The 12,044-nt window shown below is 35.7% G+C and overlaps 1 protein-coding gene across 4 annotated transcripts; it reads left to right on the top strand.

Annotated features, from left to right (window-relative positions):
* The first annotated feature begins 725 nt into the window (after window positions 1–725).
* vgll1 (vestigial like family member 1) lies at window positions 726–6,645 on the top strand. 4 transcript variants are annotated; one of them, XM_044127146.1, is made up of 4 exons: window positions 726–964; window positions 1,989–2,191; window positions 2,968–3,324; window positions 4,100–6,636. In XM_044127146.1, exons 2-4 carry the CDS (start codon window positions 2,002–2,004, stop codon window positions 4,135–4,137), a joined length of 585 nt encoding a protein of 194 aa, XP_043983081.1. In that variant the 5' UTR covers window positions 726–964; window positions 1,989–2,001; the 3' UTR covers window positions 4,138–6,636. The 4 variants fall into 4 exon arrangements, with proteins under 4 accessions (XP_043983081.1, XP_043983083.1, XP_043983082.1 ...); XM_044127148.1 differs by having other exon boundaries at window positions 1,992–2,191; XM_044127147.1 differs by having other exon boundaries at window positions 727–955; window positions 1,992–2,191; window positions 4,100–6,645.
* Window positions 6,646–12,044: the final 5,399 nt, after the last annotated feature.

Raw genomic sequence — 12,044 nt, forward strand, 5'->3', positions numbered from 1 at the left:
ACTAATTATCCCAGGTTTTAAAGTCGAAACTTTAAAACCTTCGACTAAAGAAGGTTTTAAAATTTTTGTAGGTATTTTTCCTGTAAAGTATTTTAAGTTATGTGATTGGTGTTGCCTTATTTACCGCCTGTATAAAGAACTTTAACATACACCTGGAGCTACCGTAGCGCGGTTTAGCTTAGAGTAAATTTGTGTTTTGGAATGGCTGCATTTCAAACTAAAAACCAGCTAAGCATTCTTGGTGTGAAAATTGATGATTAGGGATGATGTCAATACGATCTGATCAAGTTTGAGGCAGGTTATCTGACTTGGCTGACTTGTTTTTGTTTCTAAAATCTTTTCACTTTACAGATGTGCTTTGCTTTGTGATCAACCCAGAGCCACATAAAATCCCAATAAATTACATGAAACTTTGTTGTGAGAAAATTGAAGGGATGTGAAGATTGTTGCAATGTTCTGTATTCAACCCAGATGGAAAAGAACACCTGGTCCACACCAGAACATTCAAACCTCTTTGGTTCTTCAAGCAAAGAGATATAAAATAAATAAAATTCAGAATTTGTTTAAAGCAGTTTGCGTGAATCTGACGTTCTAATTCAGCTGAAATCTAAGCAGAGCGGTTGTTAAACTGTGCAGACCTTTCTGCCTGTTTGAACCAGGAATGTTTTGATTGCGTTGCGGTTCGGGCTCCTGAGGAACCTGCTGGATAGCATTCTGATCATAGCCGTAACCCTCCCCAGCTAAATCATCCAGTAAGTCTGCAGGCTCCGTGAGTAAAGCGCTTTCTTTGCGGAGGAGACGTTGAAAACAATAGCAGCTAATTGAATCTATGCTCTGATTTTGCAGTTTTCTTGTTGGTTCTGCTGATATTTTTGGGTTTTTTTAGGGGGGGGGGAATCAATCGGTCAATGAAAGCTTGTGCTCCCTGTTCAACGTTGGTCAGTCATCAAGACGGGTAAGACAAGTACGTTTCTTAAAGCTAACAGATGATGGGGTTGATTGGGTACACAAGAGTTAAATTTAAAGCAAGTTTGCAGCATGTTGGGAGTTACTGAGTTTGGAGAAGAAACAGATTAGCTGGGCAAACAAAACATAATTATATGCTCTTGCACAACTTGATTTAAAAATCTTTTAAGTCTCAGAAATATAAAAGAGTAACATCGTGACGTGCAAGCCTTCAAAAGAAACTCTGCAGTCAGCTACAGATTTTACCTGATGAATATAAATCTACAGTTCAGCTAAAAACCCTTGGAGATTTAGATTTAAAACGATCTTTTAATTTCACCGACATGTTTCTTCGGACGCGTCGGTGTTGAATTGAAAATGAAAGACAATCTGCGGAGGCAGATATAAATTAGGATGACGGGAAGGAGGCCTCCTAAAAGCTTGTTACCAATTGTAACAGGAGTTCAATTGAAAACAATAGCTAAAATTTCTGACATTTTTGTCTTTGGTCAAATATAATTAAAACAGAGATGATACTCCTTGTACAGTGTCTAATTACTATCTGTTTCATTTCTATACAGAAAATAATTTCTCAATCAAAATAATTTTGATACTTGCTAGAAGGATTCTGCACCAGGACTAAACACAAAACAAAGGTAGAATAGAGAACAGAAATATCCATTATTGTCAGGAAATTCAGGTGTAACATCAACATAAAGGTGTGTAGCTTCACTCACAGATAAAAAATAAAATAAAAAATAGAAATTAAGATTAACATATATACAGGAAGGAATGTGCGCATGTAGTTCAAAATGTTTTCCATGTTTTCCAGTTTTCCAGTTTTCCAGTTTCCCAACATGTTTTCCAGTTTTGCTTTCCAGAGAAACTAGTTTAAAGCAGATATGACATAAACATGTTTTCTTACAGCAAAACACATTATTGTTTTATTGGGATTTTTCATAGTTAAAAATAGTTTGAGCTCTTGTCTCAAACATTATTAAATGCGAAAAGCTATTTCTGATTGTCCACTTTTGAATTTTCAGTAGCAGGTGACCTATGGAGGAGCGAACAGACAGTCCGATACCTGTGAAGGTGGAGGAGAACCCTGACAGCGTCGTCCTGATGTACTTCAAGGGAGACATTAACAGCATGGTGGACGAACACTTCTCAAGAGCTCTGGGCAAAGCCAACAAGGCCTACGAGTCGGGGCTAAGGTCAAAGAAAATCCGCAAAACTTTAAAACTAGGTGAGCATGTAAGAGTCACTGCATTACTTTACAAAAGTGACTTTCTCTCATCTGGAACACTCCAGATTTGATTCTTTCATGCACGTTTAAGAAATCTTTTAATCTCCCATGGCAACCATTTGGGTTTGTAAAACACTCAGGAGGACGTAGCACCTCCTCCACATTTCTGAGCTTCCAAATTACAGAGCACTACTCCCCCACTCAGCTCCTTCAGACTAGCCAGCAGCAGTTAGCAAACACCTGGTGGAGCTGCGCATCAGCTGAGCTCATTGTAGGAGGTACATCTCAGTGCAACGCTGGTAAAAAGTTTGTTAATAGAGGAGCCATGTTGTGATGACTTCCTGAAGGCAGAGCTTCAGAAAGATCATTAGTTTCTTAAGGAGACAGAATTTGAAGGCGTTAAATTGCAAAGTCGCCTGGTCGGTACCGGATCTCTCCCTGGTGAAGCTTGCGTCATGACATCAGACGTACGATACGAACGCGGCATTGAACTTAACTGTTTCACGTAAAGTCAAAGTAAAAAGTTCCTTTGGTTAAAATGTGTAACTTTTAAGTTAATTCAACACAAAACAGCAAGTTGTCATCACTAAACCAAACGAATTAAGTGAGGTTAATGTAAATAAGTCCATAAAATGAACTACAGCCCAAGTACACTTTTTACAGTGTAAGTTATATTTTATATATACACAACAGAATGATTTTATGTGGCTGGAAAGCACATAATACTGCCCCTTTAAAATCAAACATTATTCTCAGGGTCTAATTTTTTCCCACAGAGAGCACAGACAACTGCCAGAGGAGCGTGGCCGGCCCTTACTTTGAGTCCCAGGTGCCCCCGTTAACGGGACACATCCTGGCCCTCAGCTCGGCGGAGGAGACGCCAGGATCCTGGAACACGACGTTCAGGTCAAGAGAAGGTCCGGCGGTGTCCACCATCATGTGCTCCCTGTCCTCAGACGGGCTGAGTCTTACTGGACAGCAGTACTCCACATCCCTGCTCAACCTGCTGCACGGCGACCGCAGCGAGATGGGAGCCAGCATCGCCTCCAGCTCCAGGCCGGACCCTCTTCCAGGCTGGGCGGTGCCTGCCGGGTACCGGGAGTCTGTGGACCCTCCAATAGGCTTCGAACCTGGTAAGTCTTGATTTAATATTGACTTTTATATCTTAAAAGGAAGTGTTTGGAAGTGTTTCCTGGCCTGAATATGCTATTTTCTACTTATATTGTATATTTGTGTTACGTTCTTTTCCTTTTTTAATCTTTGAAATATCAGAATTCTCAGAAGTTTATATCTATGCTGTGTGATTATATTATTTCTCAACATTAAATCCGATGATACTCAGTTCTGAGTGACCTTTTTTACTAAATACTTTTGTACTTTTACACATAGTAACTTTTTGGATGTTTACATTTTACTTTTACTTTTACTAAAATATGTTGCAGTACTTTGACATGAGTACAGTTTCTGGGTGCCTGCACCTTTAAGAGCTTTAACTCTTATCAGAGATAATGTCCATTTCTGAATATTAAATCAGATGATATGATCAGGTATTTTTTTTACTAAATACTTTTTTACTTTTACATAGAGTGTTTTTTTGGACATCTACGTTTTACTTTTACCAGAAAAAAAAATATCTTGAAGTACTTTTGCTTGAGTATAATTTCTGGGTGCCTACACCTTTAAGAGCTGACCTCAAACAGAAATGTTGTCCAATCAGATGATATGATCATCCTAGACTTTTTTACCAAATACTTTTTCACTTTTGCGCATGTTAATTTTTGAATACTTTTTGTTTTTACTAGAGTAAAAGCATGTCGAAGTGGTGCTACTTTTACTTAATAATTTCAGACTACCTGCACCTTTAAGAGCCGTTTAACTTTGCTTGATGATCTTTTCTTCTTTTTTCAGGGCGACATGGGGATAAAAAGGACTTGTACTGGTACTGAGGTGAAACATGGAGAGCAGAAGGAACAGAGGACACCTTTAGCCACCGCAGCGTCTTTCTGTTCGTTTCAGCAGAGCAGCATTTTGATTTCCTGACGATGTTCTCTCTCTATTGTTTGCTGAGATGACCTCAGCGCCTGAGCGCGTACTGGGACAGCCTCTACTGAAGGAAGCTCTCGGTGGCAAACCAGTTCCTCAACCTTTGGCATTCCTTTTTTAAGTATCAGAGTTGTGTGTCTGTTTTCACACGTTTTGACGTGAAGCTGGATGAAGTGCACTTTCTTTGTGGGTTTTACTTCAGTCAACAGGCCAGTGTTAAGTCTGAAAACTGAGCCTCTTAGATGTGTAAAAATTAATGTAGCTACAACCTGATCTACCTTTAGTTCACCCGGTTGGGTTTGTTGGAAGATACTCAGACAGGAAGGGGAAGCTTTGCTTGGTCTAACAATCTAGGAAAAATAACACATTGTACTTTTAGGTTTTGTAAAAGGAATAGTTGAAAATAATCAGAGGCAGCCACCATTGCTTACAAATAAATAATAAAAGATTGATGCCTTTTAGTTAAACAGTGTGTTTCTGACCCCTGTTGGTGAATTTGAGCCCACAGTCTTTATGAAGAAATGTACATGATACCTAATCATCAGTATCTAGACGCTCTGAAGCGTTGGATACTAGGTGACTAGGTTTCTTTGCAGGATTTTCTTTTAAATGTACATTTTAACTTCTCTTTATTTGGATGAAAAGATAATAACTGAACTTTGTCTGCTCCTAAATCCTGTTGGATGTTTAGCTTTATAACTCTAGATGAGTGTAAATACATTTTGTGCTTCTTTGTTGACTACTTGAGGAAATTTACAGTTAAACTAGATATTTTAACACACTATAAAAATACATAAGACCTCTTTTTCTTTTGGACAGTAAATCAGAATGAACCTTTCAGTAAAGAATATCCTCTAGGTGCATAAAATGAAATATACAGTACTGAGAGAGTTAACTTCAGTTGTTTCTACTTTCTTCAAAGTCAGAAGTTAACATACAGACCTTAAGCTAATCTGTCACTAATTAGGTCATAGGCTCAGGGTAATTGTCCAATTGAACGACTCGTTTTTGCTTCAGCTTTAATTTCCTGGTTGACAAAGAATATTGCGTTTCTGTTTGTCTTCAAACTGTTTTAGCTTCAGAAGACCAGAGGACAAATATCCAAAAGTTAAAGTTTGACTTCATCTGTAATCTGTAGTCTGGGGATTTTATGTTGCTTTGGGATTACTGACTTCTTCCTCTCTGAGTGGCTTGTCATTGCAGATACTGATTTTCCCTTTCAGCAAGTAACTTCATGTCGTTTGCTTTTTGGTTTGGCAAATTTTACAGCAAAACACACAAACCTCGGACACATTTATGTAATTAATTGATCATTGTCAGCTGGGGTTTTCCCTAATGATTGAGAAAATCCGTAAAATCTAATTGCACCTGAATTGAAGAAAGTAGTTAAAAATAATTAATCTCCAATTATTCTGGCATTTAATGAATAAAATTGTACATAATCCTAAATGACATAAAGCAGGACGAGTTAGGAAAGATTTAATGTCAGATGGTGTAAAAAAATTTTTTTTATACATTATATGTAAATAACTGGTTTTAACTATATGAAGAAACTAGTTTACTTGTTACCTTTTTCTTCAATTTTTCCCCTAAATCAGTTTATGATTAGCTATAGTTAATAAGATAGATAACCTACTACCTTTCATTTAACACGCACAGACATACTGCTGGTAAAACTCGTATTCTTCCATTTAAAAGTTTTTGAGTCTGTATGGTTGAGCTCTGTCAGCTTCTCCACTATTAAATATGTTGGGCATTAAAAGTTTTGATTGTTTTGTTTCAACTACAATTAGTTGCAAAATGTAGTTTCTAAAAGGATAAATTTAGAAAGAAAAATACATTTTGGGTATTCTACATGCAAATGCAATGTTTTTGTTGTTGGTTTTAATATAGAAAGGCTATAATGAATTAAAAACCTATGAAAAAAATGTAATATTGCTGCCTACATTTCTTTTTGATGGTTTTATGTTTAATTAGATCAACATTTTTTTCCACGTTTTAGATGTTTTGTAAATCTACTTTTTATTTTTATTTTGGAGGGATGAGTTTAGGTTCAGCAGCTGAGATTAGGAAACAAATTAAAATTTCTTACTCGTGTTAGAATTTATTTACACCAAACAAAAAAGACACTTTTTTTTTCTTCCTGTCTGAAGTTAAATCTGTCGACACGTCTCTTGCTTTCAGTGAGGTAGAATTAACAAAATTATTTCTTTTTGATAAAAGTCACAATAATGTCAGATATGTGTTTATCAATGACTTCAGATTCATAAGTTTGCATACAGAGTGATTACTATGGTATTAATCAATGATTTAAAGGATTTAGATGATTCTGGGTGATTCTCACCACACACGTCTTCTGCCGCTGTTCGAGAGCCACAGAACTTCGGGTCAATAAAACTTTCTAACTGCTGCTTTTTCTCTGTGTGAGTCTCTACAGATTGAATTATATGCAACTATATGTGTGATTATGAGTTTTGGATTGCAGTACACACCAATACGCATGCAGGTCAAAAAGTTCAAACGTTGCCTCAGGTGACCAACACACCTTCTTTCTCAAATTTGCTGTTTATGATACATGGTTTGTATCGGACTGGAGCAGGACTTTCTAAAGGCTGTCTGTTTACAGCAGCTTTCTTCCTGCTGCCATTCCAAAAAATAAAAAATAAAAATTAAAAATAGAAGAAGTGAAGTGCACAACAATATGTTCATCCACAGATTTTCCATCTGCAGCCACTCTTTTTAGCCACTTTTTTTTTTTAGCATAAGTGGAGTGAAATCCATAAAATGCATCGCATAAATTTTTGAATGTTGATTAATTTCCTCCTACATTACAGACCAAACGTTTGCACACAACTGTGTGTCCAAACTTTTGGTCTGTACTGTCTTTCATTCAGTGGGTAGAAAATCCAGGAATTTTACTTATGTAAGAGTAGAAATACTTCATAATTAAATTACTCAAGTAAATGTAAAACGTACAGCATAGTGAAAATACTCCTAAAAGTACATTTTACTCCAGTTAAAGTAATCAAATAAATGTAACTAGTTACTCCAACCATGTCTGACATTTAATGACTATACATTTTCCCAGACAAAAACAAATACTAAAACTTTCTTTGCAACAAAAAGACGATGATCAAATATAAGATGGCCATGAAGTAAATCCAGTGCGTCCAAAATGAAGAGGTTATTGTTTACATTCAACCTGTGATGTCATCCAGTGCTGCAGCTCACCAGCTATTTTCCTCACATGCTCAGAGATGTCATTATCCACATTTCACTGTCGAAGCTCTATTCATAGTCGCAGATGGAGGAGTAGCTTTCCTCACAAGATGAGGGTGGATTAATGATGGTGCTGTGTTATTATTAGCTTCTATCCATCTGCTGCTGTGTGAACCACAGATGGATTGCAAAATGGCCGCTCTGTGGGCGTTGTTCCCAGAGTCTTATGGGCCCCCAGCCAGGTGTGGGTTTGAGGGTAAGGAGCGCTCTGGTTGTCTGAGATCGTGGGTCTCATCACCAACCCGAGACATTAAGCAAAGCTTTGTGTTTTAAACTGTGTGATGGCTGTGTAGGGACGTGTTGCAGCTGGAACAGGATGGCTACAGAGTCACATTCACATGATGTAATGGACACTTTACAGACAACCAAAACAAACACCAGAGGATCTTTCAACTTATTTTGTGAGGAAATTATCTTTTTTTTTTTATCAGGCTTCTGATTGTTGGAAAACATTCAAATAGAATGAGGAAATATCAAATCATTGAAATGTTTTAGGAAATCGCTTACACTGTAAAACATTTGAGCCGCATTTAGTTGAGTCTACAATCTTCTACTTTTTAAGTGAAATAAATTTGTTAAGTTAGTGTTTACATCACTTCTCTCAGATTTCATTGTCAAGTGATTTAAACTTCCAAGCAATAGGGAGTTGACTACAAAAGTTTTCACAGCTAAAGCTGCTCAATTGGGTCAATAAAAAGGTGATTTAGGTCAAGAGTGCCCACTTGGGGAAGAGACAGTAAAAAAAGAGTTACGTAAACACAACAGAAACAAAAAGAAGAGAGTTATGTGAAACATCTATCTATCTAAAATGTATTTATGATTGTTTGGACATGGTTCTGGTTCATTTTCCAAGACTAATTTCATCCAATCATTCAAGTTTTTTAAAAACAGAAACCAGACAGAAAGAGTTGTTTCCAATAGACACAAAGAACCAAAATTCAGTGTCTGGCTGCGAATTGGAAACTGCATGAGAAAAAATATGTAAGAGAAAACATCAAACCCAGGAGCAGATAAAAAAAATGACAGGATCAGAATAAACAAGGTTTCATGAAAACCTGAGTGAGCCACCATCTTAATCCATTCAACAAAAAGATTGCTTTGTTTATTTTACTCTTCTTTTATTCTTATCAGTGCAACTGGACAGTTTGTTGTCTTTTGTTTATCCATATATTTGTTGCTAGTTGGATTTCTTATGAACACAGTAAATAACAGGTGGAGTAGTGATAACTTTATGTAGTTTAGGGTTTTCTGATAATCTTCGGATGATGTGTCAGATAGACTAAACCTCTGGTCTTTTTAAAGGTTTGATTAATAATTAAACACGGATTGATAAGTAGAGAGACTGAATAATAAATACAGACTTAATGATCATCTATCCAGTAAAATAATTAAACATTATGTTAGTAACCGACGTTATAAGCTGCTCATTGTGCCGTCTCAAAATTTCCATCTTCAATGATGTCACTACAGCAGCATAACTTGATGTGGCAGTAAAATCCCCTACACTTACAATTTGGGAGAAATTTAATGTAATTGCCCATGAAATAAGCAGCACTACTTGAAAAATCAATTTTTTATCCTTTAAGTGTATAAAATAGAAAGAAAAATGCATTAATAAACTGTTCTGGAAATTAATTGTTTTGAGATTATATTGCTTATAGTAGTTTGCCTGGTCATTTTATACTATAATTATAAAATATTACTGGCTTTCCAACTTTAAATTATTTAATACTATAATTTCTGAGATCTGACTTTTTAAGGCAAATAAAATAGTGGAGTGATTTTTGGTTTTATGGGAATCACTTTGATGTAAACTGATGTATCGTTATGCTTTTAGACAATATCAAAATTGGTTAACATTTTCAAGAATTCAAGGATTTTTTTTATTGTAATACCACCTTTCCTTGTTTGTGGTGCGAAATTCGCACTCAGGTCTCAGATTAAGAAATGTAATTCACAATTTAAAAAAAAGTAATAAAATAATTTCTGTGATACATAGATATTTCTTTAAATATTAATATTTTTATTTTTTTATTTAATTTTAATATTAACATTTTATTTTATTGTGTAGAATTTGAAAACACTTACAGAAAGTAAAAGAAGAGGAACAGAAGGTTTAAATACTTCAACCTTTTAAAGCTTTTATCCAGAGATTTGATTATAGAACATGGATGAAAGCCGTAAGCACCAACTAAACGTAACACCTACAGTTTCAGAGCTTTTTCTCCTTTCATATGGTAATTTGTCATTTGTCAGTGGAAGAAAAGTTTTGATTTATCATTTCCATGTAAGCTCTATAATTAACAAGCATAGAAAATCCACTGGGTTTTCTGGTAAGTCTCACACTGATGCCCTTTAGGACACTTTAGAAACAACCAGCTAAAAAACTCTCATTCACTGGCTGTACAATAGTAATCTTTACTGGTATTTCCTTGGTATTTAGCAGAGAAATTTCAATTTACACAGTCCAAGGTTAATCTCTCTTTCCCTCTTTGTCGTGTCTTGTAGTAACAGCCAGTCCTTTTACTAAATTGCTCTCTGTAGACACTTTGGCAAAGACTTCTATACATTTGCTTATGCACAACTTTAATAAGGTGAAAATGCAATCAAGATGAAATGATTAACTTTTCAAACGTATTTTTTATAATTTTGTTTTGAACTTACTTTCTTTTGTAAACCTTGTTATGGCCTTCAGACTGGCCACCATCTTTGATCTTTGGAAAGATTTGTTTTCTCAGATGGTGAACTTTAAAATGTCTTGAAATTTCTTTATGAATACTCCAAGATTCAATGTTATGTCTCAATATTTTACACCAGATAATTGGAAAAATTGTTTTGTAACTTTCTAAATCACCTGCAGCTGATCAGAAACGTCTAATAACTGCAGCGCCTTGCAAAAAAAAAAAAAAAAAAAAAAAAAAAAAAACATTCTGTGAAACATTTTCACGTTTTCATCATGTTAAAACTAGAAGCTTCAATTTATTTTATTATGATGTATCAGTTTTACATTTTCAACTAAACTTTGTTAAATATACCAGAAGAAGAAGCACAATTTGGCAAGTTTACACTATATTATGATTATTTACTGTTTCATAAAACCATGCATGGGTTATATGGTTGGACCTTATGAGAAATGCAAACCCTCATGGAGAATTTTGTTGATTTGGCGCAGAAGTGACTGTCTGGTGGGATCTGGACAGGAATCTCATTAGAGGAGGTGTAAAGAAGAAACAGCAGCCAATCTTTGTCTCTGCAGGAGGTGGACTTGGCCACGGCACCAGATATATGATCCTCCTTCCTATTCACATGATTTAGGAATACTCAGGCTGCTGTTGGGCTCAAGGAGGAAAATATTCAGTCCAAAACGATTCTTACAAATTTAGCTGGTAGATTTTCTCAGTCAGTCCAGACTGACCAAAATGGGATCTAATGAAAGTTACCCTAATGTCAGGTTTGATGTGTAGAGCCATGAATTAAAGCATTAACTTCTGGATAAAACTACTAAATACGTAATGAAACATCAACTTTTAAAATATCTTTTATTCATTATTCATTCATTATTACATTCACTAAGCATGAATACTGCCTCATACCTTCTGATTTTAGATGACAATGAGTTCTGTTGCATAATTTATTAGTATGAGATAATATATTATGACTTTATTACCAGATAATACAAATTTTAATCACAATTTCCTCTTTTGATTGTAAGAAATAATGCAATGTTCTATATAAATCACATCAAGTTTTATTTTATTCACAGTCCTTCTGGTTTTTTGCAGCAGTGTTCGAAAGCTTGAGGAGCAAAACAACTTGATGGATTTGATCAGCAGCCAATCAGAAAATGAACGTAATCCTAGTGGGCAGCCTGGAGGTAGCAGGACTGACTCCAGAAAGTGACCCAAAGGTTGCAGGAGTCACCTAAACACCTCAAGAGGAAGAGCTGGAGGTTGCGTGGTCCACTAATGAAGCTAAAGATGGCGCCGTAGAGGAAACAGTGTCCACTAACAAGACTCGAGAGGAAAACCGAAACCAAAAGGTCTGCTTGTGTTTTGACCCAAATTTTTTAAAAGAGAACAAAAAACATGCAAGACTGTTTCTTAAATGTCATTAGAGTTTTCTCTGTTTCCTCCTCTTTTCAATGCAACCCATTCATTGGCAACTCAAACACTTCATTTGTTTGTCCAAACATAAAGAATGCACTTCAGCAAGTTTCAGTTGTAGTTTTCCATCACTGAGAAAAGACTTGAAGAAGAAAAAAACCCAACATGATAAGTTAGTCTAATTGTAAAGAACTGAATTCTTTGCTTTGAATTGAATCTGCTTCATTCAGCTAAACACAGTCTGGCACAGAAAGCTAAAAAAAGAAATGCACAACTTTGCAAAAATCAAGCAACAAACTTCGTCTTTCCGATGTGGTGCAGCAGAAGTAAATGGCTCCACTTTAACTTTGAAATTGAAGGTTTATTTTGGACATTCACTGAACCTGACCCACATCTGCCATGAAAAAGCAAAAAATAAACCAATGGAA

The sequence above is a fragment of the Gambusia affinis genome, linkage group LG09, assembly GCF_019740435.1.
Source record: "Gambusia affinis linkage group LG09, SWU_Gaff_1.0, whole genome shotgun sequence".
NCBI classification, from domain to species: domain Eukaryota; kingdom Metazoa; phylum Chordata; class Actinopteri; order Cyprinodontiformes; family Poeciliidae; genus Gambusia; species Gambusia affinis.

Excerpts from the sequence above, each read along its gene's own strand:
- vgll1 (XM_044127146.1), top strand. The coding sequence starts at position 2,002 with ATGGAGGAGCGAACAGACAGTCCGATACCTGTGAAGGTGGAGGAGAAC. Across the intron at positions 2,192-2,967 it reads CCGCAAAACTTTAAAACTAG|AGAGCACAGACAACTGCCAG; the intron begins GTGAGCATGTAA and ends TTTTTCCCACAG. Across the intron at positions 3,325-4,099 it reads TCCAATAGGCTTCGAACCTG|GGCGACATGGGGATAAAAAG; the intron begins GTAAGTCTTGAT and ends TTCTTTTTTCAG.